General features: G+C 37.3%; 2 protein-coding genes across 5 annotated transcripts; one reads left to right on the forward strand and one right to left on the reverse strand.

Annotated features, from left to right (window-relative positions):
* The first annotated feature begins 112 nt into the window (after positions 1 to 112).
* On the forward strand, positions 113 to 3,986 carry anp32b (acidic (leucine-rich) nuclear phosphoprotein 32 family, member B). Of its 2 annotated transcripts, none has more exons than XM_079462232.1 (7): positions 113 to 455; positions 2,303 to 2,452; positions 2,543 to 2,665; positions 2,770 to 2,956; positions 3,041 to 3,156; positions 3,230 to 3,302; positions 3,380 to 3,986. In XM_079462232.1, the coding sequence occupies exons 1-7, from the start codon at positions 402 to 404 to the stop codon at positions 3,463 to 3,465; spliced, it is 789 nt and encodes a 262-aa protein (XP_079318358.1). In that variant the 5' UTR covers positions 113 to 401; the 3' UTR covers positions 3,466 to 3,986. The 2 variants fall into 2 exon arrangements, with proteins under 2 accessions (XP_079318358.1, XP_079318359.1); XM_079462233.1 differs by having other exon boundaries at positions 199 to 455; positions 3,383 to 3,986.
* A 2,820-nt stretch (positions 3,987 to 6,806) lies between these two features.
* On the reverse strand, positions 6,807 to 24,337 carry coro2aa (coronin 2Aa). 3 transcript variants are annotated; one of them, XM_079461880.1, is made up of 13 exons: positions 24,010 to 24,107; positions 18,158 to 18,259; positions 15,789 to 15,989; positions 14,262 to 14,378; positions 13,993 to 14,142; positions 12,110 to 12,289; positions 11,626 to 11,742; positions 11,117 to 11,221; positions 10,483 to 10,579; positions 8,699 to 8,811; positions 8,452 to 8,542; positions 7,921 to 8,183; positions 6,807 to 7,761 (listed from the first exon to the last, which is right to left on the reverse strand). In XM_079461880.1, exons 3-13 carry the CDS (start codon positions 15,987 to 15,989, stop codon positions 7,630 to 7,632), a joined length of 1,566 nt encoding a protein of 521 aa, XP_079318006.1. In that variant the 5' UTR covers positions 18,158 to 18,259; positions 24,010 to 24,107; the 3' UTR covers positions 6,807 to 7,629. The 3 variants fall into 3 exon arrangements, with proteins under 3 accessions (XP_079318006.1, XP_079318007.1, XP_079318005.1); XM_079461881.1 differs by lacking the exon at positions 18,158 to 18,259 and having other exon boundaries at positions 24,010 to 24,337; XM_079461879.1 differs by lacking the exon at positions 24,010 to 24,107 and having other exon boundaries at positions 18,158 to 18,446.
* Between the last annotated feature and the right edge of the window lie 1,104 nt (positions 24,338 to 25,441).

Raw genomic sequence — 25,441 nt, forward strand, 5'->3', positions numbered from 1 at the left:
TGTAACAAGTAAATTCAAATAAGTTTACTGCAGATATGGCACAAAACGTAATGACCTAATTTTAAGCCAGAGAGAAATGTACGAGTAACATTTCCAATTCCCAGACAAACCCAAGCCGTAAACCTCTCTCTACCACAAACTGTGATGCAGCAGTGTTGCTGCGTTCATCGTGTTTGTGAGACTGCAGTGGGAGTCGTTGAGCAGAGATGGCGCTGTTGAGTATATATTTGTTTCAGTGCCGTTTCCCCCCATGGTTTCTGCTCTCCCAGAGTAACTTGGCGCTGGGCTCAGATCATTATACAGTCCCATATTCTCCCTCCATTAAGGCATCTTTCTACCTTTTGGGCTGAACAGAAATTCCCCCAAACCCAAGAGGAAAGAGTCCAACTTTTGAGGGCGATATGGACATGAAAAAGAGGATTCATTTGGAGCTGAGGAACAGGACACCATCTGATGTAAGTAATTTTGAGCCACACGCTTAGTTTTATGCTCAGCCATGCTAGCTGTGCTACTTTCCACTTCCAAGTGACCCGTGGGTAGTTTGATGGTAAGCACATGGGTGATATACCGCTGGCACAGAGTTAGAGGAGAAAGTGCAGTAACGTTGTGTATGTTCACATCATTAATGTCCATTCGTGTTGTTTTGATACGTAAGGACCCAGACTGTTTAAGCTAGACGGAGTAACGTTAGTTAGTTTGGGCGGCTGAAGGCGTTATTGCAGCATTTAAGTCCCCCATGCTGGATGTGTGCATTCATGGTGTGATACGATCAAATAGTGAATATTTGCTCCTTTTAACGTCGTTGTTGTTAGATATGGACGGGATGGTTTATTTAACCGCGGTGGCCATTTTTGTTGCTAACATGAGGCGCCCTTTATTACAAAGCACTTTAAAGCTAAAGTAATCAACCTGAAATATTCCAAGACAGACACAAATTAACACGTTTTCTGAAATATTGGTCACGTTTTCAAACCGTCGCCCTTCGGTGTAGCTTTCGTTCTATGTCTCGAAAGAGACGTATATAAAAAAAGCTGTAGTTTTTAAAAGTCAAGGTAGAATTTGATGCACAGTTAGTCGCATTATAAATGTATTCTTAGTAGTGACCGACGTTTCCGTTTATACATGAATAGAATGATAAACGAAAATTAAAGTCTTCAGTCAAACTGCAAGGAGATGTGCAAAAGCTGATCGTAAGACATTTTATATTTAACGCGTTGTGTGTTATTAATACACGAACTGTGTTTTACTCGCTAATGTTATATTGTCACTTTTTCGTGCGAGACTGTGGTTCCCGCCATTACTCACCATTACACCCCACGCGCCACTACTGACCAACTATCGCTCGTGGTCGATATATGAACGTTTTCGGAATATTTGTAATGTACATTAAAAGTGTAACGTGTGCCTGCTGCATCGCAATGTACACAAAGACCGTACGAATGTCTTGAGCAAAAAGAAGCTACATTCGCTAGTTTGCTTGGTTTGTCACTTCGACGAAACGTTTGAGAGCAGTTAACGTAACGTTACACATAAAGTGAACATCACGTAAAACATGAAGCTGTTAGCTAACGGACAGCGTCGTGTCAAACTTTCGATCGAAGTTTTTGGAGATCGGTTTAATGCGCAGAGAAGCGTGAGCTTGGTCTGTCTGAGGAGGCGCCATGTTGTCAGGAAAGAAACTCTCCATTTTTGTCTCTGTAATTTCCGCTCTATCTTCGTCTTTCGCAGCAAGGATTCGCCATCGACACACTGCGTCTGTCTTACATAAGCTTTTAAATGCACTCCATTTGCAGTTTGTCACACACAATTTCACGAAAGATGGTGGTGTCTTTGGGATACGTCCATGTTGTCTGGCAGTCGACGTAAAATGCTCATTTCTCATTGGTGACTTGCTGCCACAGTCTCAGCCATAGGGCTAAACAACAACGGCAGCAGACTCTTCGATCAGTAGTCGGTGGTTTTAATGTTTGTTCGTAAACTTGTATATTAACGAACAAAATGTGGCACAATAAACGGGACAAAATCCTCACCGTACTAAAGTGTATTATAAAGGTCAAAGGTTGAGCAACTCTTTGAACATGTCCATGTTGGCGTGTCCAACACCTCTGACTGTTAGCACGTGTTAAAATGAATGCTGAACTTCTCGGTATTCTTTATATTATGTATTAATTTTAATACAGAAAAAAGTGGTTGAACTTGAAAGCTACATAAAAACTGTCTACTTCTATTTTAACCAGTTTTAAATGATTAAAGGCTTGCACTTCACTGAAATTGTTGTTACATTGTATTCTTTTCTTTCTAGGTACGAGAACTCGTCCTTGACAACTGCAGATCAAATGAAGGGAAAATTGAAGGCCTTACAGTAGATTTTGTAAATCTTGAATTTTTAAGTTTGATAAATGTTGGTCTACTTTCAGTCTCCAACCTTCCAAAACTCGTAAAGCTTAAAAAGGTAATCCTTCAATATGTATATGTTCATTTAAATGCGTATCTTTAACTTTTGTTTGGGGTTTTGATATGGGATATGTTTGAACTCTTCCAGTTGGAACTCAGTGACAACAGAATCTCTGGTGGCCTTGATGTTTTAGCTGAAAAACTCTCCAATCTCACACATCTAAACCTAAGTGGAAACAAACTGAAAGACATCAGCACATTGGAACCCTTGGTTTGTACATACCTCTCGCTCGGACCACTTTTGATGTTGTTTTACACATCGCAGTTACACTTGTCAATAAAAATTATACAAATAGCTTCTGTTCTCTTTGACAGAAAAAGCTTGACCATTTGAAGAGTCTTGACCTTTTCAATTGTGAAGTCACAAACTTGAATGACTACCGGGAAAGTGTCTTCAAGCTCCTTCCACAGCTCACATATCTGGATGGCTATGACATGGATGACCGAGAGGCATCGGACTCTGATGGAGAAGCTGATGGAGTTGATGATGATGATGACGAGGGTGAGGGTTTTGCTTTTAACTTAAGTGTTTAAACGTGGTCTGTTTCTAGGGTTTGTATGTCCATTTATATAACTTTCAATGCAGAAGGAGAAGACGAGGATGAGGATGGAGAGGAGGAAGAGTTTGATGAAGAAGAAGACGATGATGATGATGAAGATGAGGTTGAAGGCGAGGAGGATGATGAGAGTGGAGATGATGAGGTAACTGTTGATCTCTTTATCTTTTTTGGTTCAGGAACACTACAACATAAACTCATGTGCTTGTTGGTTTTAGGAGGAAGACTTTGGTCAGGATGGAGAAGTAGAGGATGATGATGATGATGACGACGAAGACGACGAAGAAGGAGGTAATTTTGGAGTCGTCATTTTTTGTTAGTTTGCCGTTTTAAAATTATCGGTGAAAGTAACAATGTTTCTCTCTCAGAAGAAGAGCAAGGGGGAAAGGGTGAGAAGAGGAAACGAGAAGCAGATGATGAAGACGAGGAAGATGATGACGAGGACGATGATTAAGAGCCGACAAACAACTCTGTTACCAACCCTTCCCTCCCTCTCCTTTTCAACAACTTGGCTATCCCATCAACCTTGCTATCCCTCCACCCCCTCTTTCTACCCAAGCGCTAAGCTCCCTGTGGGGGCAAGACTGTACTGGACGGGTGGAGCTGTGCATATGGAGCCTATGAGCTGAATGAGAGCCTTCAGGATCGGTGGCTTACTCAGCATTCCACAAGTCTACTGTCAATCCCCTGCCCGTTTGTGTTTCAAAACCTGTGGGGACTTTGGGGACTGGTATTTAGTTTTGGGTCTGTGCTTTTAATATTTTGTTAAAATGAAAGTTTTTCTTCTTTTTTTGACATTTCCTCCCCATTTAGTTTTTGTTCCAAATTTCCCAATACGAATGCTATAGCAATGTGTAACAAGCCAGCCATAATTTTAGTGTGGCAGTCTGTGGCACAAATCAAGGTTGTAGCTACATTTTTACTTTCTGTAAGACAAAAACAAACTTTGTAAATAAAATAACATTTTGTGCTTTGCTCGCTCTCCTACGTTTCAGTCTTTTGTCTTAACATGTAGTTGAATGCAAAAAAAGAGATATTCTTGGGTTAAGATGAGACGGGGAAAAAGAAAAGATTATTTTTGGTCAGTCTATTTCATATCTGGACTTTTCTGTATTTTAAGCAGGAGAAAGCCACACGGTCCAGTTTGTTTAAGCTTGATCCAAGTCACCTTGGTGTGTTTTTTTTTCTTTTGTTGAGCGAATGGTTGCTGTGTTTGGAGTTGTGACAAAGAAACGTAACTTTAAAAGTCACTGCCTGTTACACAGCTTCATATTTCTCTCATCGACAGCAGCAACAAATTGCATATGCCACCCTACATTCAGTTTGCCATTGTCCGTTGCAAAATATCTATTGCAAATTGAATCCGTGTGGTTGTGCCCGCAAAAGCTACTGCAGCTAGAAATGTGAGGTGTGTTTAGATTTTCTCTGCAGTGTTAATAAAACTCAATGACCATGTTGAGCCCTGTTATAGGACAATCAGCCACCAATAACATAAAAACTACGGAAGGTAAAACAGTTGCTTGCTTGTTCTTTCTTTATTCGAGTCATTTTCTCACAAAGTACACTTGGTTTGTTTTAAAAGACCAACACAGAAATGTTTTCAGCAGCACAACAATGTGGTGTAGTTATTTCATCTACCAGCAGGGGACAGCAAGCTCATTGTCAACCAACCCCAATAACGTTCATGGCGAGTTGTCCTTCCCTCCCATGTGTGTAGAAAATGTCAACCCTTGATGTAATCCGGTCAAATTCATTTCTAAAGGCTACTAATTTTCACAATTTGGCATTGATGCAAAGCAGCTACACAGAAAACAAGTTGGGCAATTCCGTGAAAATGTCAAATGTTTTTACTATACTAGCTGCAGAGCCACAGATATTAACATTTAGTGTTATCGAAGTTTTTAAAGCATTTGTTTGATTTACTCAGATAGGATTGTCACATCCACAATGGCACGTACCTCATATATGGGCACATAACATTTTAAACAAATTACTGTATGCCCTACATAGAGCCATCTCTTCTCTATTTGTTGGGTTTAATTGCTTCGGGTTTGCGCATTTAAATTCACAGAAATCCTACTAAGTTTGTCCACATGTTTCATCCATAACGCAGGTTTATCTCCCTTTTTTTAAAACCAAAAACTCGTGCATAGACTGATATTTTTCTGTTGTTCAAACCATCAACAACGGTTTAGCAAAATATAAACAAATGGTTCAGTATATTGGCAACAAACACATTCTCTGAGCGTTTTTATGTCACGTGTCCGTAACTCTGGAATTGCTCCGTTGTAAAACAAACGATAGTTCATCCTAGAATTCAAGTTTCTTGTTTATTTACTCGCCCTCAGACCATCCGAGATGTAACGTTAAGGATCACGCTTGTGTTGGATGCGCTTTTAGAAACTCTTGACCCCTTATACATCCATTATACCTAAAAACCTTTATTGTTCTACTCAAGGAAAATGTCACCTGAGTCTCGGATGTCCTGAGGGCAAGTACATAAACAACAAATTCGAATTCTAGGATGTACTGTCGCTTTAACTAAGTATTAAGTATTCAAAAAGTGTGAAAAGCGATCATTGAACAGAAACACAGCAGTCATGCAATGAGTTTGATGTATGACATGGCTTGTAAGATAAATAGATTTAAGACATTATACATATTTTCTAATGTGAAAATCCTACGTAGCAAGAAAAGTGAATGTATTTTAACGGGTAGACCATTCAACAGGTCTAAATAAAATAGTGAAGTGTGAACTTTTTAAATACTTCATAAGGTTTTTTTTCAATAATGCACAAAGCTTAAACTAACAAAACGGACAGCATTAATTCATGTTTTATTCTTTCGTGTTGGTTCATTATGCATTCATTATGCATTCATTACTGCTAACAGACAGTTAACATTAACTGTTGCATCCGAAAATGTATTAGTTAATGTTGAAATTAACATAATTAAACAATAATTCTTGTAGGAATGAACTATACTAAATATAACTTTATTGTAAAGTGTTGTTAAATTATGCAAGAACAATGAACCTTATTCAACTAGTTCTGGACACATCTTGACCGTTTCATCGGACACGCGCGTCTGGACTGCAGTTAATTTCCGATTTTGTGTTTGTTTATCGGTCTGGCTAATGTCTAATAATATAGTTATTGATATTTATCTTATTTATTGTATAAAATAAACTATTTGTTGAATTTTGTTGTATATTACTTTTATTTAATAAACAATTTGTTTAATGGGTCCTGTAGTTTTGTCGCATTTAAAGAAACCCTATTGGACATTGACATCTAGCGGTTGAGCTTGGTATCGCACTCTAAATAAAAAATATTGGAGAGGCAAGGTTAGCCAAGTATGGGTTGTTCTCTGTTTCTTTTGCCTACAGGCAATCTATTGTTTGCAAATGTGCACCAGAAGTTAAGGGTAGTGAAAATAATAATGTAGGTTTATCGCATTGAAAAAGACAAGATCAGATCAGACTTTTGGCAAAGAAGCGTGGCAACGTGTCAGTAACCGTAGTGCTTCAAAAGGGAGGGGGGAAGTGAGCAGTTGGTTGCAATCTGCCACCTCACCACTAGATGCTGCTAAAATCTATGCATTGCTACTTTAAATATTTCTTTACAAATCTAAAGAGGCTGCAATCAATGCTGTTCAAACAAAATCTATATGATTAAGAGAAATATCTGCGCAATCTAAGGTTTGGACTTATTCTGATTGTGTACGTGACGTGTACATATTAGTATATAAACAAACCGTTATTCAAATCATTTGTAAAAATAATGGCAAAAACGTAGTGTTGCATCATTTATTTGTACACAAAAGCAGCAAACACAGTGGGTAAGAATAAAGCAGTGGGTGACATTTTTAATTCACCTTATAAATTGATTGTTTACAGTGCATCAACAAGTCACAAAAGCCAATCATTTGACAGAATATAATGTGATTAAATATACAATATGATTTTTTCAATGTGTGGCCAATATTAATACACCTAAACTTGACCTTTGTCAGAACCCCAGCTCGTTTAAACGGTGTCTCAATAGTGCATGCTGGGATTAGATATTTATCTCATTTAACAGCATTTGATCAAAAAAGAAAACTCATCATCTTAAACATCTTCAAGATAATTCTGTGCATATTTAAATACCACTAACCATATTTGAAGTTGTTCTAAAACTTTGGATTTGCATCATTATTGATTGTAGCATCAAACCTTCTTGTCACACAACTCAACCATAAAAAAACTGGAACATTTAAATAGCAAATAAATCAGCGAAGAAAGCATTATTATTTAAAATCATATTCAATCATAATTACAGTTTGTCCATGTATAACGTAAAGAACACATGCTTAATTAGACACATTTTCAACAATAATAATAAAAAACATTTCAAGTAAAATTACATCTAAACATTCTAAATTAAAAAATTGCATAGTGCTGAGGTGTAAAACACTTCCCGGAAGGTTGTATTAATGGACAAAATAAACAGACTTGAGTAAACGGACTTGAGATAAAGAGAATGAATGTGTTTCCATACAGTGTTTTTATATGAGGCCATAAAATGAGTTAATATGTAAATATAAGTGAGGCAGACAAACGTTTGTAGCCGAACGCTCAAGGAGTGGATTGCGAGTTTTTCACATTTTTGATCTCCAGTTCGAGTTGTTTTATCCTAACGTCCTTTTGGTTAAGCAGCTCCCTCAACCTTCGGATCTCGTCCTGCTGCTTATAAAAGCCTTGCCGGAGCTATATGCAAAAACACATACATCAACTTAGATAAACATGGACATTATATTACAGACAAGAGCATTCAAGGAAAGAAAGACCACACTTCTACATACTTCACTCCAGGTCATTTATCACAGGTACCTTTATTCAATGAAATGCTGATTATACGTAGCATACCTCATTCTCTGTTTTTGGTGGCGAGCACTGCGTACTATCCAGTTTTCCGTTGCTGAAGTCGGTTGTAGAGCTGCTGTTCTCATTTGTGGATGGAGGCAGTGTGGTGGAGTAGGATTCGTTTTGCTTGTTGTTTTCTTTAGTATTCAGCTGTTCCTGAATTAGCTGCGGCAAACCTGGTCGACTCTGAGAATGATGTGTCTCGATCGACCTTAACTCTGCATAGTCCAGTTTACTTCCAGGCTTCAGTGACATCATCACGGGACCTTCATAAGAAAAGTGAATAATTAAGAAATTCTATTTATAATATCGCACAAAATTAAATTAGTATAAAACAACTTTAAACATAATAAAAACAACAATAACACTTGTCCAATATCCATGGTGTATTTATTGAAGTTTTTTTCTTGTTATATACACAGGTCTCTGCGTAGAAGTTTCGCATTCAGAAAGTCTAGTGTGACCGTGACATGATTCTATTCTAAAATGTTTTTTAAATGTTGTGGTTCATGTGTGAAAGACCTTTCATCTAACCTTTATCTAGACCACGGAGCCACTCTTCTGCTGTCAGAGCAGGCCTGTTCCCGGCTGTCATGGGGTAAATGTCTTCTTGATAAGACTCTGACTGCAGAAAAGAAAACGTCACTTTTAAACACTTGCCAGATTATAAGGGACCCTATAATCGGAGTGAGCGCACAGTATGTAACCAATGTGAAAACCTTTGTCGCTATCAACCAATTAACAAACCTAAAGAATCATATGTATTCGAATGGCATTATACCCTTCTTGGCACAATCATGGCTAGAGGTTCTATGAGACTTTTGATCGTCACTAGCTTGTAGAATCTGAACACTTCACAGGAACACACATCCAGTCCTCGCTTTGGCATTACACCTACAAGAAAACCAAAGACTTTTGATTACAAAATCCACATCATGTGCAAAACCGTTTCACAAAAACTTGACATGCAAAGAAAGTATTTGGACACTTAAGCCAAATGGCCACTTAATTTAATGTCTTCATTAATACGATGACATTCAAGTTTGTAAATGCTTTTTGGGGGTCATTGTTAATGAGAATGTTCAGTTCACTCAAAATGCATGTGACACATATGTGACCCTGAACCCACAAAACCACTCAGAAGTAGCACAGGTATATTTGTAACAACAATACATTTTATGGGTCAAAATTATCGAGTTTTCTTTTATGCCCAAATCGTTAGGATATTAAGAAACTATCATATTGAATGAAGATATTTTGTAAATTTCGCTAACGAAAATGGCTAGAAACACACCTACAAACCTGGCTCACTGCTCTTTGGGAATAACCCACTCAAGTTTGGTGAATATTTGTTCCACATGTCATGACAGCGTTAAGCCAATAGAGAGCGTTATATCACGGGCCTGTTGAATGCTTCAATCTGATTGGTTGACAAACGTTCCATGGGTATGCATTCTCTTTCGGTAAATACACACCTAGGTAGGTGTTCCAGGTCTGCTGACCGCATTACAGTTCCATATCACTTTGCCAGGTTTAAATAACAGAAAGGTTATAGTGTAGCCTACAGGCCATCGCCGCATCCTGCTCTTGATCTGACGTTTATAATGTCAAACTTTACTGCCAATGGAAAGCACGGTTTCGTTTCAATAAACAAAGCATTTCAAAAACAATATAGAAATACATACACTGAAATCGAATAAATAAAATAACTAAAACAAAATGCATTTATAAACCCTGATAGCTTACTGATTCGTTTTCCTTCAAGCTGCTAACAACTGATAACAAATATAATTTGATGGACCTACTCTTTCAAAAGCTTGCATGATTTCTTTGACTGTTGATTTTAGAAACAATACGAGGAATAAATGATTTATTCACTGGCTTATAATCACTGGCTCTTCTATCACATTACTGCAAACACACAGCAGGTGTGCGTGCGCGGTCTCTGGCATCCAAGGTGTATTACCATTTACTTTTGAATAAAAGAACGGCGCGTCGTCAATTATTCCTTACTTAAACTTCTTCTAAGCAACATCCTGCTAAAGCATCTTTGATGGAAAACTTTAAAGGCGATTTTCTCAATATTTAGATTTTGTTTGCGTTCCTCAGATTCCAGATTTTCAAATAGTTGTATCTCTACCAAATATTGTCCTATCCTAACAAACAACACAACAAGGAAAGCTTATTTATTCAGCTTTCAGATGATGTATAAATCTCAATGGTTATCACTGGTTTTGTGGTCCACATATGAACGATCCCATATGCACCAAACATTCTATAACAAAATGAATATGTGTGTGTGTATTTATTTTATGAGTATACCTCTGCTGAATTAAATCAACATCATAATGACAACAGATAAAATACAGTAGTTTTTTTCCAACTGACACAGAAATGAGACCTTGCTTTTAAGTCATTTTTACTATTCAAATCATGTTGTCGCCGTGCTTGCATGTGTGTGGGGAGTTGGCATATGTGGTTTATGAGGACATTTGTAAGACAACATGGGTAGTATATGGGTTCAACAACACAATCATGGCCAAAAAATGGATTGGTAATACTCACCTATTCCCTTCTGTGGCAGAAGAGATCGGTATTCAGTCAGGTATTGCACATATGGCTTCTCTGGGCTGATTTCATAGTATCTGATATTACCATCACCCTAAAGTTTAAGGGAAGACTGTGTTATTCATTAAAGGAACAGTTCACCAAAAAATGTAATTCCGTCCTGATGAACACCGAGAAATATATTTGAAAGAATGCTTGTAATGGCCGGAATACGCTACACGTCTTTTCAAATCTGAACAGAATGTTTTTAACTAGACATCATACACTTGCAGACTTTTTGAAAGTTTCCGATGGAAACACACTAACTGATCAAATCTGCAGACTGGCACAGACTTCCTGCAACAAGTCCAGACTGAAGATCTGGGCAAAGATACTTGTAGTGTATTTTAGCAATACCAAACAGTTCTTGGCCACCATTGACTTCCATAGTAGAAAAAAATGCTTTATACAATATTCTGTTTTCTACACAAAAGAAGATATTTGGAAGAATGTAGTGAAGCAAACAGTTCTGGGGCACCTTTGACTACCATTTTAATAGTAGCTTTCTACATTATTTAAAATACTGTCTTTTCGCAATCCTATTAAAGTGGAACTTTTAAAACTAGTCGCAACTCCGGGCATATGTACTTACTTTTCCAGCTATGTACAGCATGTGTGTGTCCGGGTCATAGAACGGAAAGAGAACCCCAGAGGAGCCATCCAGGTCCTCTGAATAGGACGGCTGAGAGAGGTCCTCCTGCAACACACAGGTATGTATATGTATTTAGAAATCAAAATATACCATGTCTGTTTCACCAGAGGAAACTTTATGACTATGTGATTGATTTATTACTTATACAGCCTCTCAGATATTAGGTTGATAACAGTCCTCCAATGTAGTTTTTGTTAACCTTAGTTACCGTGCAATAAACCAATGTGAGAAAAAACAAAAAGCAATGATGTTGCTATTAACTAAACAGTAACCATGTTTTTAATAAAGGAAGCTATATTGCTCGTTTTTTGTTATCTAATGCATGAACTAATGTTAATGACTAATGTAAATGTTAGTAATAATTAAATGAAATTAATGAATTGGACCAAAAACATGATATGTATGTACTGACATAGCCAGTATTTTGAATGTAGTTGAGCAGGTCTTACTTGATCCCAAAGTGCAATCTGACGATGGTTCCAGCGGGAATTCCCTGTGGAAAGGAGCATTTTCATGTTTCCTAGAAATAGCACTTTACTGGCTTTGTGTGTCTTGCAATTTGTCTCCTGTAACCACACAGTACACGTGAGTTTAAAATAAATGCACATTTCCTCCTCCATCCGACATACTGTTTACTGAAAATATTTCCTTCGCTGTCTAGCTGAGTCACACAAAGAGAATGTATGAAGACAAGCTGATGCTTGACCTCTGGATAACACGTCACCTAAAGGTGCTGGTTTAAGATGTGTGATGCTTATAGAAATGTACAGCAGGAAGTACATTTCAGAACAGTCACACATACCGCAGACAAAAAGGAATGTGGATATGTGTCGAAAGGGTCATGACTTGTTTTACTCTTCACTATATGAGATATAGAAACAGTATGCCAAGCACAATAACAAAGAACTATTAATAAGACTAATGGCCACACACCTGTAAAAGGACTCCAGTGCGTGGATCAATTACTCTGATCTTTTTGTCTTTGCAAGAGGTGGCGAGTCTGCTGCCGTCTGTGTTAAAGGACATGGACAGAACCACATCCAGGTGCAAACTGATGGACTTCACAGGGTTCTTGATCACTTGCTCAGGAATGTCAAGATTCCACACCATAACCTGTACATAAACACAAAAAATTGCAACACAAATCTTTAACGTTTTAACTACGGTTGTAAAACGAAGAAATCTGATTAAGGCTTCAGATTATTTTCTTTAAGCAAGAACCCTACAGTTACTTCTAGGAAACATTGCAAAGAACGTGAGATGACGAACGTGTAAAACAAGAAAAAGGGACAGATGCTGTATACGTTTCATTAATCATTCAGGGGATTTCATTATAGTAACCTGGTAAACTTCACTTGCTTAGAGACGGATACACAATAACTGCATCCTCGCCACTGTTTGCAGACTGTTTTGCACTGTTTGCCTGGCCGGGGGGCTGCTAGAATTTTATAGTTTTATTTAATTAACACCGCATATAGGATTTTATAGTGTGTCTGATATTTGACCTGTGTTTTGACTCGCATAACCTTTTATGTTTTGCTTATAGTCAATGTTTTCTTGCACAGCTGCTTTGTAACAATGAAAATTGTAAAAAGTGCTATATAAGTAAAGTTGACTTGACAGTTCACACAAAGCTTCTACATTTACATTTACATTTATTCATTTGGCAGACGCTTTTATCCAAAGCGACTTACAAGTAGTTTTATACAGTGTCACATTACTGCAGAGCAATCAGGGGTAAGGTGTCTTGCTCAAGGGCCCTTCAGTCATGACCTGCTGGCACTGAGATTAGAACCGGCAACCTTCTGATCACAAGCCCAACGCTCTAACCATTAGGCCACAGCTGACTTCTGTGGGAAATGATGATTCGTAAGGAAGTCTATAGCTAACTTAAAGGTATCTGTCATCATTCACTCACCCTCAGGTTATTTCAAACCAGTTTACATTTCGTTTTTCCAATGTACACAGAGAAGAATACTTGGAAGAATGTTAGCAATTTTCAGTTCTTGGACATCATCCACTACCATAGTAAGAAAATATTGTATTTTTTTGTTCTGTTGAACACATTATTCTGAAGAATTCAGGAAAACAAAGGACCTGAACACGGAACATTCTTCCAAATATCGTTCTTTGAGTTCATCGGAATAAAGTAATTTATTCAAGTATGAAAGTACATAAGGGTGAGTAAACGATGACAGAATTTTCATTTTTGGTTGGACTATCCCTTTAATATTCAGTGCAGTTTAATACTCTTTATCTCAAAATAAATACTGGATGTTTGCTGCATTTGACGTGACTATTCTACTCGCACTTGCGCCCTTACCTGGCAAAAAGCTTTCAAATTTGATTGTGAATGAATGAATGAATCCAAACCATGGCCTTGGGATGCATGACTGTTTCATAATTATATATTTCATCATAATTCCATATAGTATTTATCATTCTAATATAAATATACATCATGTATAAAATCTCGATTCTATGAATGACTGACTAAATGTAAAGAGTTCATTACAGATTTATTACATCAAACGTAATTATTGAAGAATGTGACTTTACCACATAAGCGATTTATCTTTTCTACACGTTTCTGAGGTCGAGCATAACAATACGAATAAAAAAAAACTTTTGCACCCAGAAGGGACACATTAAATAATCCAATTTCATTTCTTTTATTTTGATGGTGTAGTATAGTATAACATAATAATAATGTGTTGTATGAGTTCACTATGACTCCAAAGATTTGAAATGCTTTCCTGGGGCTGATTTAACTGGTCAGTCTTCATTCCCTGACACAATGTGTCTAGTGCAAATACCTGGTAGTCATAGCCAGTGCTGAAAATAATGTTGTTGGCAGTGGGATGCCACTCAATGAGGCCAACACGCCGTGAATGACCCTGCAGCTCTTTCCTAGGCACTGTGATGTTCTTCATAACGCCATGTTCAGGGATGTCCCAGATCTTTACCTGGAAAACAATTACACACATGCATGATTATCTATATACTGGTTCAGGTCGACATTAATCAGATCAGTTTAACTGACACCAGTGTGAATTTGAAGTGTATTCCGTATGTTCACACTTACTGTGGCGTCCTCTGAACACGATGCTATACAGAAGTCATTAAAAGGATTCCATTTAATGTCGAGCACATTGCCTCTGTGACCAGAAATCTTTGGATGGTGAGGATCGACCTTGCCAGTCTGTGAGAACAGATACACACACATATTGATGTACACACACAGGTACATACATTAGAAAAGTAGTGGCCAATATAGATGTCTTGAGGACAAAATTATTGGGCAAAAAGTATAGCATATCAGGGAATTTGGGTTTCAGTTGAATATACAAGTTTGTATCTTTAACATAAGTGTGTTTTGTTCTTGTTGACTTGTTTTTAAAATGAAAATCTCACCCATCCAAGCTTGCAGCTACTGTAAACAAAGGAACAGGATAAAACACACCAGATCCATTCTATGAAAACTAGCCTCAATAACATATGCAAATTGGACTCTTTGGTAAATATAGCTTGCTTTGCATCTATTTATATATTTCTACTTCAAAACAAGGCAAAGATACTTATTAAGAATATGATTTTTTCCAGTGAAGAACAAAACAAAAGTGCTTACAAGTTAGTGCAAGAATCAAAGCATGCCACATTTGTCTGCGAAAGACAGCAGAAGCAAGTCTCAGCAAGGAGAGCATCCTTTAGTAGCCCAAGGACAATTACGCAATCTAAATGACTGCGTCAACAAGTGACGAAACTTAACTTCATCATTATTAAGATCTTAAAAGACAACTATACGCACTGTTTCTTGTTGCCCTGAGATATGCATTACATTAAATTGTGATGCAGTCAGGCCACTATATGTTTTGAGCCTTTTTACGTAAAGTTTGCACGTTCTCCCTGTGTCAGCGTGGGTTTCTTTCCACAGCCCAAAGACATGCAGGCTAGGTTGATTTAGGATGACAAAATCCCCCCAACTAGTGTTTGTATTGACTGGTTCTCACCACGAATATAGCCTGAGGTGCTGGAATGGCGTTAAGAATGAATAAAACAAACAAACTATGTGTTTCGCAACTAAACAGAATTTTACTGTACACACTTATTTTGTATTAAAATATTTTTTTGACAGACGCAACTGATTGTGGGTGAGAGTAATGATACAAAATGAGAACTGCAGCATGTAACCCGTGTCATTCCTGAGACATGAGGTAATATCTCTCTGAACATGAGACGCTCAAAAAAAACCAATGAGTGTGTGTGTGTGTATATGTGTTCACAATTCTTATCAGAAGTTAGCAAAATATCGCCAAATTTCAATCAGCATTTGTACGTTTTTTGCTATGAAACTGTGCCGTGTTTGGTTGCCCTAAAGAAAGAACACGTGAAGACACTAGACTGAAGAAAATCTGATAACAGTGAGTCTACTGTGAGGGAGATTTAAAATATACACAAATATATGTTACTTTCATATTCAAAAGCAACAATTGAAACACTTAATCGACCATAAACTATTCACCGACAGTGGTGTCTCAACTCACCAGGTTCTTCTTAAAAGAATGCAACATGACTCATATATTAGAGTTTGAAAGAGAGGTAGGGCGCTTACATGATGAATGGACAGCACCAGGAAAGCCCCGCCCCCTGCACATTCAGTGATGACAGCGATAAAGTGAGGGTTGATGGCGCAGAGGTGGTTGTCATGAACGCTCCGGGTAATGGGCACACCATCATAGCAATTCTCTTTTGTGGCTGGCTTCCCAAACACGTGGCGATACTTGGAGCTACGGTACTGAGGACGCCATGTCATCTAGAGTAAAACAAAAAACGATCAATAACAAGTCCTGGATAAATGTCAGTAACAATAATATCATATTTTAATTGAATTCCTAGATGAATATCCCCATGATCTCGGCATAGCAAGGGCCATGTAGCCTAATATCAGGAACATGAGAACATTGCACATAGAGGCACTTTACATAAAATGATAATTCATCAATTATTAAGCATTAAAAATAACGATAAGACATTGATGCAGAGATGTGGTCTCCATTTTGTGTTATGTTTATAGCAACAGCTCATTCTCCAAACATCGCAAACTACAAATATTGATAGTTCTGAATGTTAAACATGTCTCAACACATGCACCATGAGTGTATATTTTTTCATACGTTTCCTTGTCTTTCTTGAAAATGCTTATGTATGACATAAATCCTAGATCTTAGATCTCTCTTGGGAAGCCAAGAAATATTGAAGAAGATATTGAAAAGCACACACTAGATCACTACAGAACAGTGTAATATTGAAATGAAAACTTGTGATCAAAACCAGGCTTTTCAATAATACAGCTGAAAATGAAAGGCACTATCGATTTCTTTAGATTTCAAATTGTTCAAAAAGTTCTAACCATCCTCTAACCCTTATGAATTTCTTTCTACTTTCTTCTACCAACTGAAATATCCACGTGGGCCTTTTCTATCATCTTTACCTACAGGAAATATCAGAGAAAATCCCTAAATGCCAAGTGCGTTTGACTTTGACAGCCAGTCTTTAGTTCACAAAAAATGTCTGTTGAAACCTAGATGACCTAGGAGATAAATGCATTGTGAAACCAGTAAGTCGGTTTTTTATATGAGCTAAAGTTCTTGTGTACTGAGAAAAGCACCCTCAAATCTATTCATGAGGAAACCTGTTGTTCCAACAGTTGTTAGATGTGCACAAGTCGTGTGTGTAAATAAATTCTGTGGGTGAAGATCGGATTGGAGAGTAGGGTTGGCTAGTGTTAGCAAAAATCTTTAGCGCATATTATCACAGAAGTGAAAATGTGATTTTAAATCAAACGTGAATGATTCTTTAAATAAAGGTTTTTATATTTGAATCCACTTATCTCTGCGCACAGTAGGATCGATGTTCAGCTATGTACATGTGGGCATCGACTATACATGTGCCATGCATTGATCGTGCTATTTAAAGAACAAATGCCAAATGCTTTTTTTCACCCTTGAGGGGCGATGCATTAATGCGATGCTGTACAAAAACATTATGAGCAACTGAATCCCGTATGAGAGGGCCCTTCCAGACGACTGTTGGCAAAGGGAACATAAAAGGGTCTCTTTAAGGATATACATTTGTGATTTGTAATTCGTGATCCTGGGTGGCGATTCCTTTTCTAAACTGAGGTCATTTGTCTGAGATGTTCCTTTGAATGTAAAAGCATTTAAAACATTTGCACCACAGGACGTGACAGTACTTAAACTGGAATAATTGTATACATTGTATTGAGAAAATTTGATTTAGGGGACAATAAGTTCTAAACATGCATAGGATTTAAAAACTATCAAAGATAGATGTCTCTAAAGCCAAAGTTTCCAAAAGTGATGCTTGAAGCTAAAGATGCTGCTTCCGCTGACATACAGACATAATCAACCAAACCTTAAAAGTCTTATCCATTCATGAAAGAGCAAGGGAGCACAAACATGTATCACACCCCTCCTAAATCATGTGTGTATCACATAATTATGAACATGAATTAACAGTCGACAAGAAACATACTGTACTGCTCAGATTAGATGACGAAACATCGTTTATAATGGTGTTTGCATATTATCAAATTATTTTGTAATGTTTGAGTTGTCCGGCTTTGGAGGGCTAGTGTAATGATTTACAGAATGATGGATTAGCCAGCGTGGGTGTGGTGGTAGGTAACAATATATCAAATTGATCAGAGTAACTTTTGAATTGCAATATCTCAAATAACCAAGCCACAAAACACAAATTTCCTGACTTCAAGTTTAAGAAATACAGGATTTTCCTACAATCACATCCACTACTGGAAATGATAAATGAGAATATAAACCATATACTGCACACTGAGTATCGTGACAAAATATCACGTTTTCCTCCATCCCTGCAAACCCCTTACAGGCAAATTCTGAAACAAAAACTAAATCACCAATATTTGTTATGAAAACTACTCACCCTGTCTGTGCGGCGAGAAAAAAAGAAATGCGCAAAATAGCAGAGGAGGAGAGGTAGTCCTTGTTTGCCACTTCCACCGGCAGAGTTATAACTCCATTGTATCTGACGTGTAGATTATAGAAGCAAAGAAAAACAAAGGAAGATCATCAATATAAGAGCGAGAAAAGGAGACCTGAAACACAGATGTCAGGCGTCTGCCCCGCAGCCTAAAGGTGGACAGAATACAAGCAGCACGACCAGTGTTTGTGAGCAAAGCAGGTAAGAGATCATGTGTGCACACTCCCTAAATGGGCGGTGCCTTCCAGCAGAAAGCGGAGCAGAGCGGGTTAGTGTGAAGGAAAGACAGATCCGAAGTTCCCCACAGGCAAAATGACAAGCTGTTTTTTTGTGAAGTGAAACTCATAAAAAAAACGACTTTACGTCTCAATGTCTGCATTTCTGATGCATTTGTTCAGGCAACGTCACCAAATTCCAATATACCTATAAATGTTGTTACAGTAGTGATGTAGGAATCAGCACTCCAAGAGTCTTAAGCCTCATGTCTATTATGGCATCTTGCTACAGGCCTTGGCGAAAAATGTTTCATTCCAAACCTGTATGAATTTCTTTCTTACGCCGAACACAACAGAAGACATTTTGGACAATGTATTTAACCAAACAATATTATAGTGCCCATTGACTTCCATTGCATGGACGCAAAATCACTGCAACATTTCTTAAGATATATTTGGTGTTTCACAGAAGAACGAGTCATTGGTTTCAACAATTTCTTGACAACATTTTTCCATTTGCATTTAATATTAAATAATGCAAGACAAACATATTTAGCATTATTTAGCATATTAGCATTATTTAAGATAACATAAATGAACAGGAATTGATCTACAGTTGTTAAAGCGATGGGGCGGCATTGTGTTGCTGGATATGTGGAGTGTAAACACGCACATGGACGAAGTCCAGTCCACAGGTCAGACTCGGTCTGACGGAGCAGACGAAAGCTGGAACAGTTTCACTTTTATCAAATAATATCACAATATACCTGGGTAGCAAAGACGCTAAGATTTACAAGGCAAAACATGATGAATGCTATCTTATTTTTTTGCCGACTGCTGCAGTCGAACATAGATCACTAATAAAAAGAAGCTTTTACACCACCGTTGGCAATGGGTTCATGCTCTGCTATCAGAGCAATTTAAGAGCAGCTTGACAGGAAGCTTCTGGAGGCCTCAAAATCAGAGAAATGTCCAGAGATAACAGACATGATGGTAATGGCTAGCAAGGAGAGAAAAGCTCTATATGCCTAGACCTTTTAGTTTGGAATCAGTCAAAGGTATTTGATCTTAATAGGGGCGATCTGCATTTTGACAAAACAGCACCTGGTTTCAGTTTCTGGGCCATTAAGACCCCACCAAATTGTATGTACATCCCTGAGATTCTATGGATGGGGCACTGTCATTAGCATTGTCTTGGATTACCCTGGGCATGGTCTGTTGTTATGTTAATAGTCTCGAAAATGCACCTTTGCAATGTCTGGTTGAGTTTCCCAATAAAAGGGGTGTTTATCCTGTTTTACATTTAAATTCTCGCAAAGGAGGCCTTTCGGTGAGGTATGTTTTGGAAATAAATAGCAATGACAATATAGTGTATATAGGTAGTGGACAAATATACTGTGTGTCCTATGGTGCAACAGCAAACCGTTTGAAAACAAACGGTTAATATTTTATTTTATATTATTTATAGGAATATTTATAATACAAAATAGCGTTAGAGAGATTTATCTTAATTTCTTTGCTGTCATACTATACACATTTAGAGTTTTATTTGTAAACTACTCAATACCAATGCCATTAAAGTGAAATAAATTTTGATATAAACATTGAGATTTAAAAGTTACCGGAAATATATTATAATACACTATTTATTAGACTCCATACAAATCTCATGGCTATGAATGCAACAGGAGTTAAGGGGTGGTTCACAAAACTGCGAATATTTCAAGCAAATTCCAATAAATTTGTGTACGTTTTGCATTCGCCCACCCCATGCGTCTTCAAGCAGTTTGCTTTGCAAATAGGGTAATGGATCACTGAGGGAGATGAACCACATTTGTGCTCTGTGTAAAGCCTATTGGTCGAACAGATAAAATAATAAAGGGAGTTTCTGGAATCCTGTTTAGGTAGGCCTATAGAAAAATGTAATGTAGTACTAAATCTACAGGCTATGACTCGTTTGTAATCTTTTGCTTTTTCTAAGAGTGGGAATGTTCGATTTGACTTTCAAATATACATTTGCATAACAATATCCTACACAAAAAAATGGTAGAACAAATAAAGTTTTCCTGGTCGGTAAATTCAACAATAGAAACATTTATACAGATTAAAAAAATAACTTTATATTAAGATGTATTTTTGAGCAATACACATCAGGACCTATAAGCACATTTAAACCTTTAAACCAGGCTATAACCAAATTTAAAATATGGGTGGAGTCAGAAAAGTGCGTTTATGTGGGTATATTTGTATACACATTTGCACTGTGCGACAAATGTCACATACACTTTTTTTAGCCGACACATTATTGTTCCAAACAAACTAACAGCACCTTAACTCAAGAAACTAAACTTAATATTGCTTGCTTAAGAAAACAACGATTTTCAACTTCCAACTTAAGTCTTTAGCATTCCAGATTCTTAACTATTAGGCTATACCCCCTTGGCTGGATTCGCTGTCAAAAATGGGTAATACAGTTGTATGCGAGAAAGACTGTGTACACCTACACTACATTAATGGATTCATTTATTGTAATGGCACAATGAATATTAAAAAATATATTTACATTTAAGCTTTTAGCAAAGGCTTTTTATCCAAAGCAACTTAAAAATTAAAACTGAAAAAGTTTTGTTTATATAAACAATGTCCATTCATGATATTCACTCATATAATATTGCCATCTGCTCATCTATGCACTATGACATTCAGAAGAGAAACCCTATACTAAATCAATATGTTTATTGACTACTAGAGGGAAAGGATGTACTGCACAAACAAACTGTAGCGAACGACTCGAGCATTACAAAGGGCAGTTAGGTCAGTAAGATCTCATCCTATTCAAAAACCCACTTAAGCAGAGAGGATGCTGGGAAATGCTCCGATGTTTTCTTTAGAGTGGGTGCAGGAAACAAAGGGATGTTATAGTAGACGTTAATTTGATTTTGATGCACTGCCACTCTAAGAGACAGTGAACCATTAGAGAGATATGCATTTGCTATACGCTACAAAACTGCATTCGAGGTCCTGTAAATTTTTGGAGCAATCGTTTTTCATAATCTTAAAATCGGCCCTGCAATGGTGTTTCATGCATGACTTATGACGCGGTAAGTGAAACAGTCTGTGTTTTGTTGGCAATGTGTGTGCACGTGCTTTAGCTGCCCAAGTTTTCGTCACATTCATATTTTCATGTCTGTTTCAATGCTAAGCTACATGCTATTAACTAGCCACGTAATACACAATAATTAATTCAGAGGCCGGTTACAAATGAACAAAAATGCACAAAACAATTGCATTTTAGAGGACAGAAAACGGAAACTTTTCAAAAAGGGTCTCAATGTGCAACTTTTTGAAACGATGATGTCACATGAGTATAGCCAAAAACAATATGGCGGCTTCCCATACTGTGAGCTCTCGCTGCTCGACTATGTATTAATGTTTCCTCAGCAAAATGTGGATTTGCTGCACCAATAAGACCAGCGGAAACACACTATTTACATTCACCAGACTTTAAACACACATATACGTTGACCAATGGTATTAACTGGCCTGGCGTGCATACTACAGCGTTTTTAGGCGTTTTCCTGTATCCGTGTAAATTCAGACCGTTTTGATAACACTGTCATGTGTACGTGAAACTTTTTTTTTCATCATGTAAACATGGCCTCAGTTTAACCACTTCTGTGTCACTTATTTACTGTAGTTGCATTTGTGTTATGCAGCTGTTACAAAGCAGCTTTTAACTAGTCATTTTAATTTGAAAGGAAAATCTGTCAAAACTGATTCACGCTTGTGTCATTTCAACCTAATATTTTGAGAAATGCCTATACAATTAAGGTCATGGGGGACTGGGGTGTTGTTTGGTTATCAATGTTCTTCAAAATATCTTCTTTCGTGTTTTCAGAAGAAAGAAAGTCATAAAGGTTTAGATTGACGTGAGGGTGAGTAAATTATGAAACTAAAGATTTTGTATCCACTGCTCCTTTAACCACAGATATCTCTCCTTTCCCTTCCACGTTAGAACTGGGGCCTCTGAGATTTTAAGGGGAGGCAGATTTAGTTTCCTAACAGACACAGGTACCGAGACTGCAAATGAATACACACAACACTTATGATTCAAGGGCGTGGCATCTGCACCATTACATTTTAAGATTGATAAATATGTGTCCGTCAGAAACACAGACATAGAAAATAACCAGGTGGTGACATAACAGACCAACCAATCTAAAAAACACAAAACCGATCACCTTGCTTACAGTCATTAGTAACGCCAGAACTCTGACTACAGCAAAGTCTGGTGCTTTTTGCAGCTTAAACTCATCAATAAACTGCCCACCCGGACAGAAAGAGACATTTGACTGACACGTAAAGCAATCAATGACAATTAATTTACTTTTTTTTACACGCCACTGAGGGGTAGGATTAGAGATACATGATACCACAATAATGGACCTGCATGAATTAAAAGAGTTAAAAAATGTTGCTTACGGTCAATCAGAATAATGCTTATCTTGATGAGTATAGTCTTTTATTGCCTACAATGTATGTGGGCATGCAGGGTGAGGATAAGTCTCCAATACACTGCAAACTTCAAAAAATCCATATTTGTTATTTAGCAGACCATTCATCTGAATTGTTCTAATTTACAGAACAGAAAACCATGCTGCCGATCATAATATATTGTTCTTCAAAGTCAATTGCTATAAGTAAGCATCAGACAGATAAACAAACCTCTTCAGCCGTCGACAATAATCACCTGTTTGCAAAGGTATAGGGAAAAATACATCCATATAAAGGAGTGCCCCACATGGACAACAGAAACAGCCAGTGTGTCCAGGACAAGACCCAGAATGCAGCAGCACTCAAGGCTCAGGGACATGTTTGCACACGACCACACCTCCCTTTAACATGTCTTACCCTGAGGACTTTGACACCTGGCAACCTTCATAAGCTATCTTTACCAGTACCCATCGAGAGTCTGTCTCACTCGGGCCGTGCCATTTCCTCCATTTAGAATCATTTAATCCTGTACATATGTAGGAAAATGTGTTATGACATTACCATGTAATGACTTTGTTGTTTGCACAATGCGTTAATAATTGTGCAGGGCAAATTGCAACAATCCAGAGATTCTTATCTATTCCAAACAAAATGTACGAATTTGAAATATGTAATAGAAAGAGTTCACAAAAGGAACAGGTGCACATTTATTATAACTCACCGGTTCACACCTGAAGTAGCCCATCAGTCAATGATCTTTACATAAATAAGTTACTTTACTTATAAAAATAATTATTATTGAAACGTCACATGTAAACAGTTTAATAATAAAGTGTACACTGAAAAAAGCAGAAAATAAAGAGGGAAATGTGTTGCATAATAGAAAACACAGGAATTATTAAGCAGACAGTCATCTTGTAGTGACTGTGCCAATCACAGCATGACATGCAAAGCATAACTAGGACGATTCACTTCATCTCCTTCAAAATAAATAAATAATAAAATGAGTTTAAATATAACGCTGCCCTGAACACATTCGACAGAAAGAAAACTACACGTTAGTAGGAAGAGAATTCGTTTTCTTACCTTTGTGATGATGATCAAGTAGTATGAGGGGAAATGACGGTACAACCCACAGGTACTAATTCCGCGTCTTTTTAAACATCCGTAAATGAGTCACACACAGAAATGTGTCAGACAGACACAGAGAGAGACAGAGAGAGACAGAGAGACAGAGAGAGAGGGAGAGAGGGAGAGAGGGAGAGAGAGAGAGAGAGAGAGAGAGAGAGAGAGAGAGAGAGAGAGAGAGAGAGAGAGAGAGAGAGAGAGATAGGAGTTCACAGATGCCGCAGTGTTTGAGGTGAAGCGCAAGTACTGAATCGGGTGGCAACAGTCCTTGTAGGATAAAAACGTCTCTTCCTCAAGGTGGCGCTTGGAGGCTCAGAGGATCAAACCTTTAGTTTTTCAAGCCCTAGTTCTCTTTTGTTTTATCAGAGTTAATGGGAGACAAAATGCATAGTTTGCTTTTATTGATGCTATTCATTGTTACATAAAAAAGAAACGGAACTGTTTTCGAACATTAAGCCTTTTACAGTCACCACAAACTAGTATGACTGGTCAAACCTTTGAATCTCAGGGAAATGTGACAGGATCCACGTGACCTTTATTTAGATTTTCTAATGAAACTGTCTGAACAATATTTTTCTCCATCAGGATTGTTGACAAAACCTTTTTAGCAACACAACTAGAAGAACACAGTGCAGAGTTTAAATACGAGTATTGTTATTTGGACCCGTATGACAAACAACTTCCTAGTCAGTAAGCCACGCCCGTTTCAAGGCTCGTTTTCTGATAACCATTTGTTCCCGTTTCTTCGATTTCTTCGTAAGGGTGTGATGCGCCGCTGCGGTGGGCTGGAAGATGATGAGAGAGATGATGGAACCAGTAGCCCGTGTGCCATCACCTATCAATGCTGGATATTGCATCGCAACATTGTTGATTTGTCGATCGATTTTTTGTTAGTAAAGTTATCACACGAAGGATCAATTATTAGAATAAAAGTAAATATTTAGAATGTCTACCGCTTAAAATAACTTGTTGTTTACTAAATATTATAAATTATAAATATTATAAATTATATTTGGTTAATTCTAGCGTTAAGTTTGGTTCCAAAATGGGATAACTCAATTTTTTAATATTTTTCAAAAAACTTGTTTTTATAGTGTTAGTTTGCTGTATTTTTCGCGTTATTATGGCTCAAATCAAAACAAACTAACTACAGTTTGATTGATAATTGGAATGCACAATAAAAACAGTATATATATATATATATATATATATAATATTTACATATCACGAGTATTATCTATTATAATTTATTATGTTTCATATATATTTATTGTTATTCTTTAGGCTATTTGTATTCAAGTATAATAACGGTTACACTAAATGTGAGATGCCTCAAAAACTTAAGTTCAGTTTAGTACATAAAGAGGGAGGCATCACAGATTTTTTACTC

The sequence above is a fragment of the Barbatula barbatula genome (genome assembly GCF_947034865.1).
Source record: "Barbatula barbatula genome assembly, chromosome: 8".
NCBI lineage: Eukaryota > Metazoa > Chordata > Actinopteri > Cypriniformes > Nemacheilidae > Barbatula > Barbatula barbatula.

Excerpts from the sequence above, each read along its gene's own strand:
- anp32b (XM_079462232.1), top strand. The coding sequence starts at position 402 with ATGGACATGAAAAAGAGGATTCATTTGGAGCTGAGGAACAGGACACCA. Across the intron at positions 2,957-3,040 it reads TGATGATGATGATGACGAGG|AAGGAGAAGACGAGGATGAG; the intron begins GTGAGGGTTTTG and ends CTTTCAATGCAG. Across the intron at positions 3,303-3,379 it reads CGAAGACGACGAAGAAGGAG|AAGAAGAGCAAGGGGGAAAG; the intron begins GTAATTTTGGAG and ends TTTCTCTCTCAG.
- coro2aa (XM_079461881.1), bottom strand. The coding sequence starts at position 15,989 with ATGACATGGCGTCCTCAGTACCGTAGCTCCAAGTATCGCCACGTGTTT. Across the intron at positions 11,222-11,625 it reads AGATTGCACTTTGGGATCAA|GAGGACCTCTCTCAGCCGTC; the intron begins GTAAGACCTGCT and ends TGTGTGTTGCAG. Across the intron at positions 7,762-7,920 it reads CACCAAAAACAGAGAATGAG|CTCCGGCAAGGCTTTTATAA; the intron begins GTATGCTACGTA and ends TTTTGCATATAG.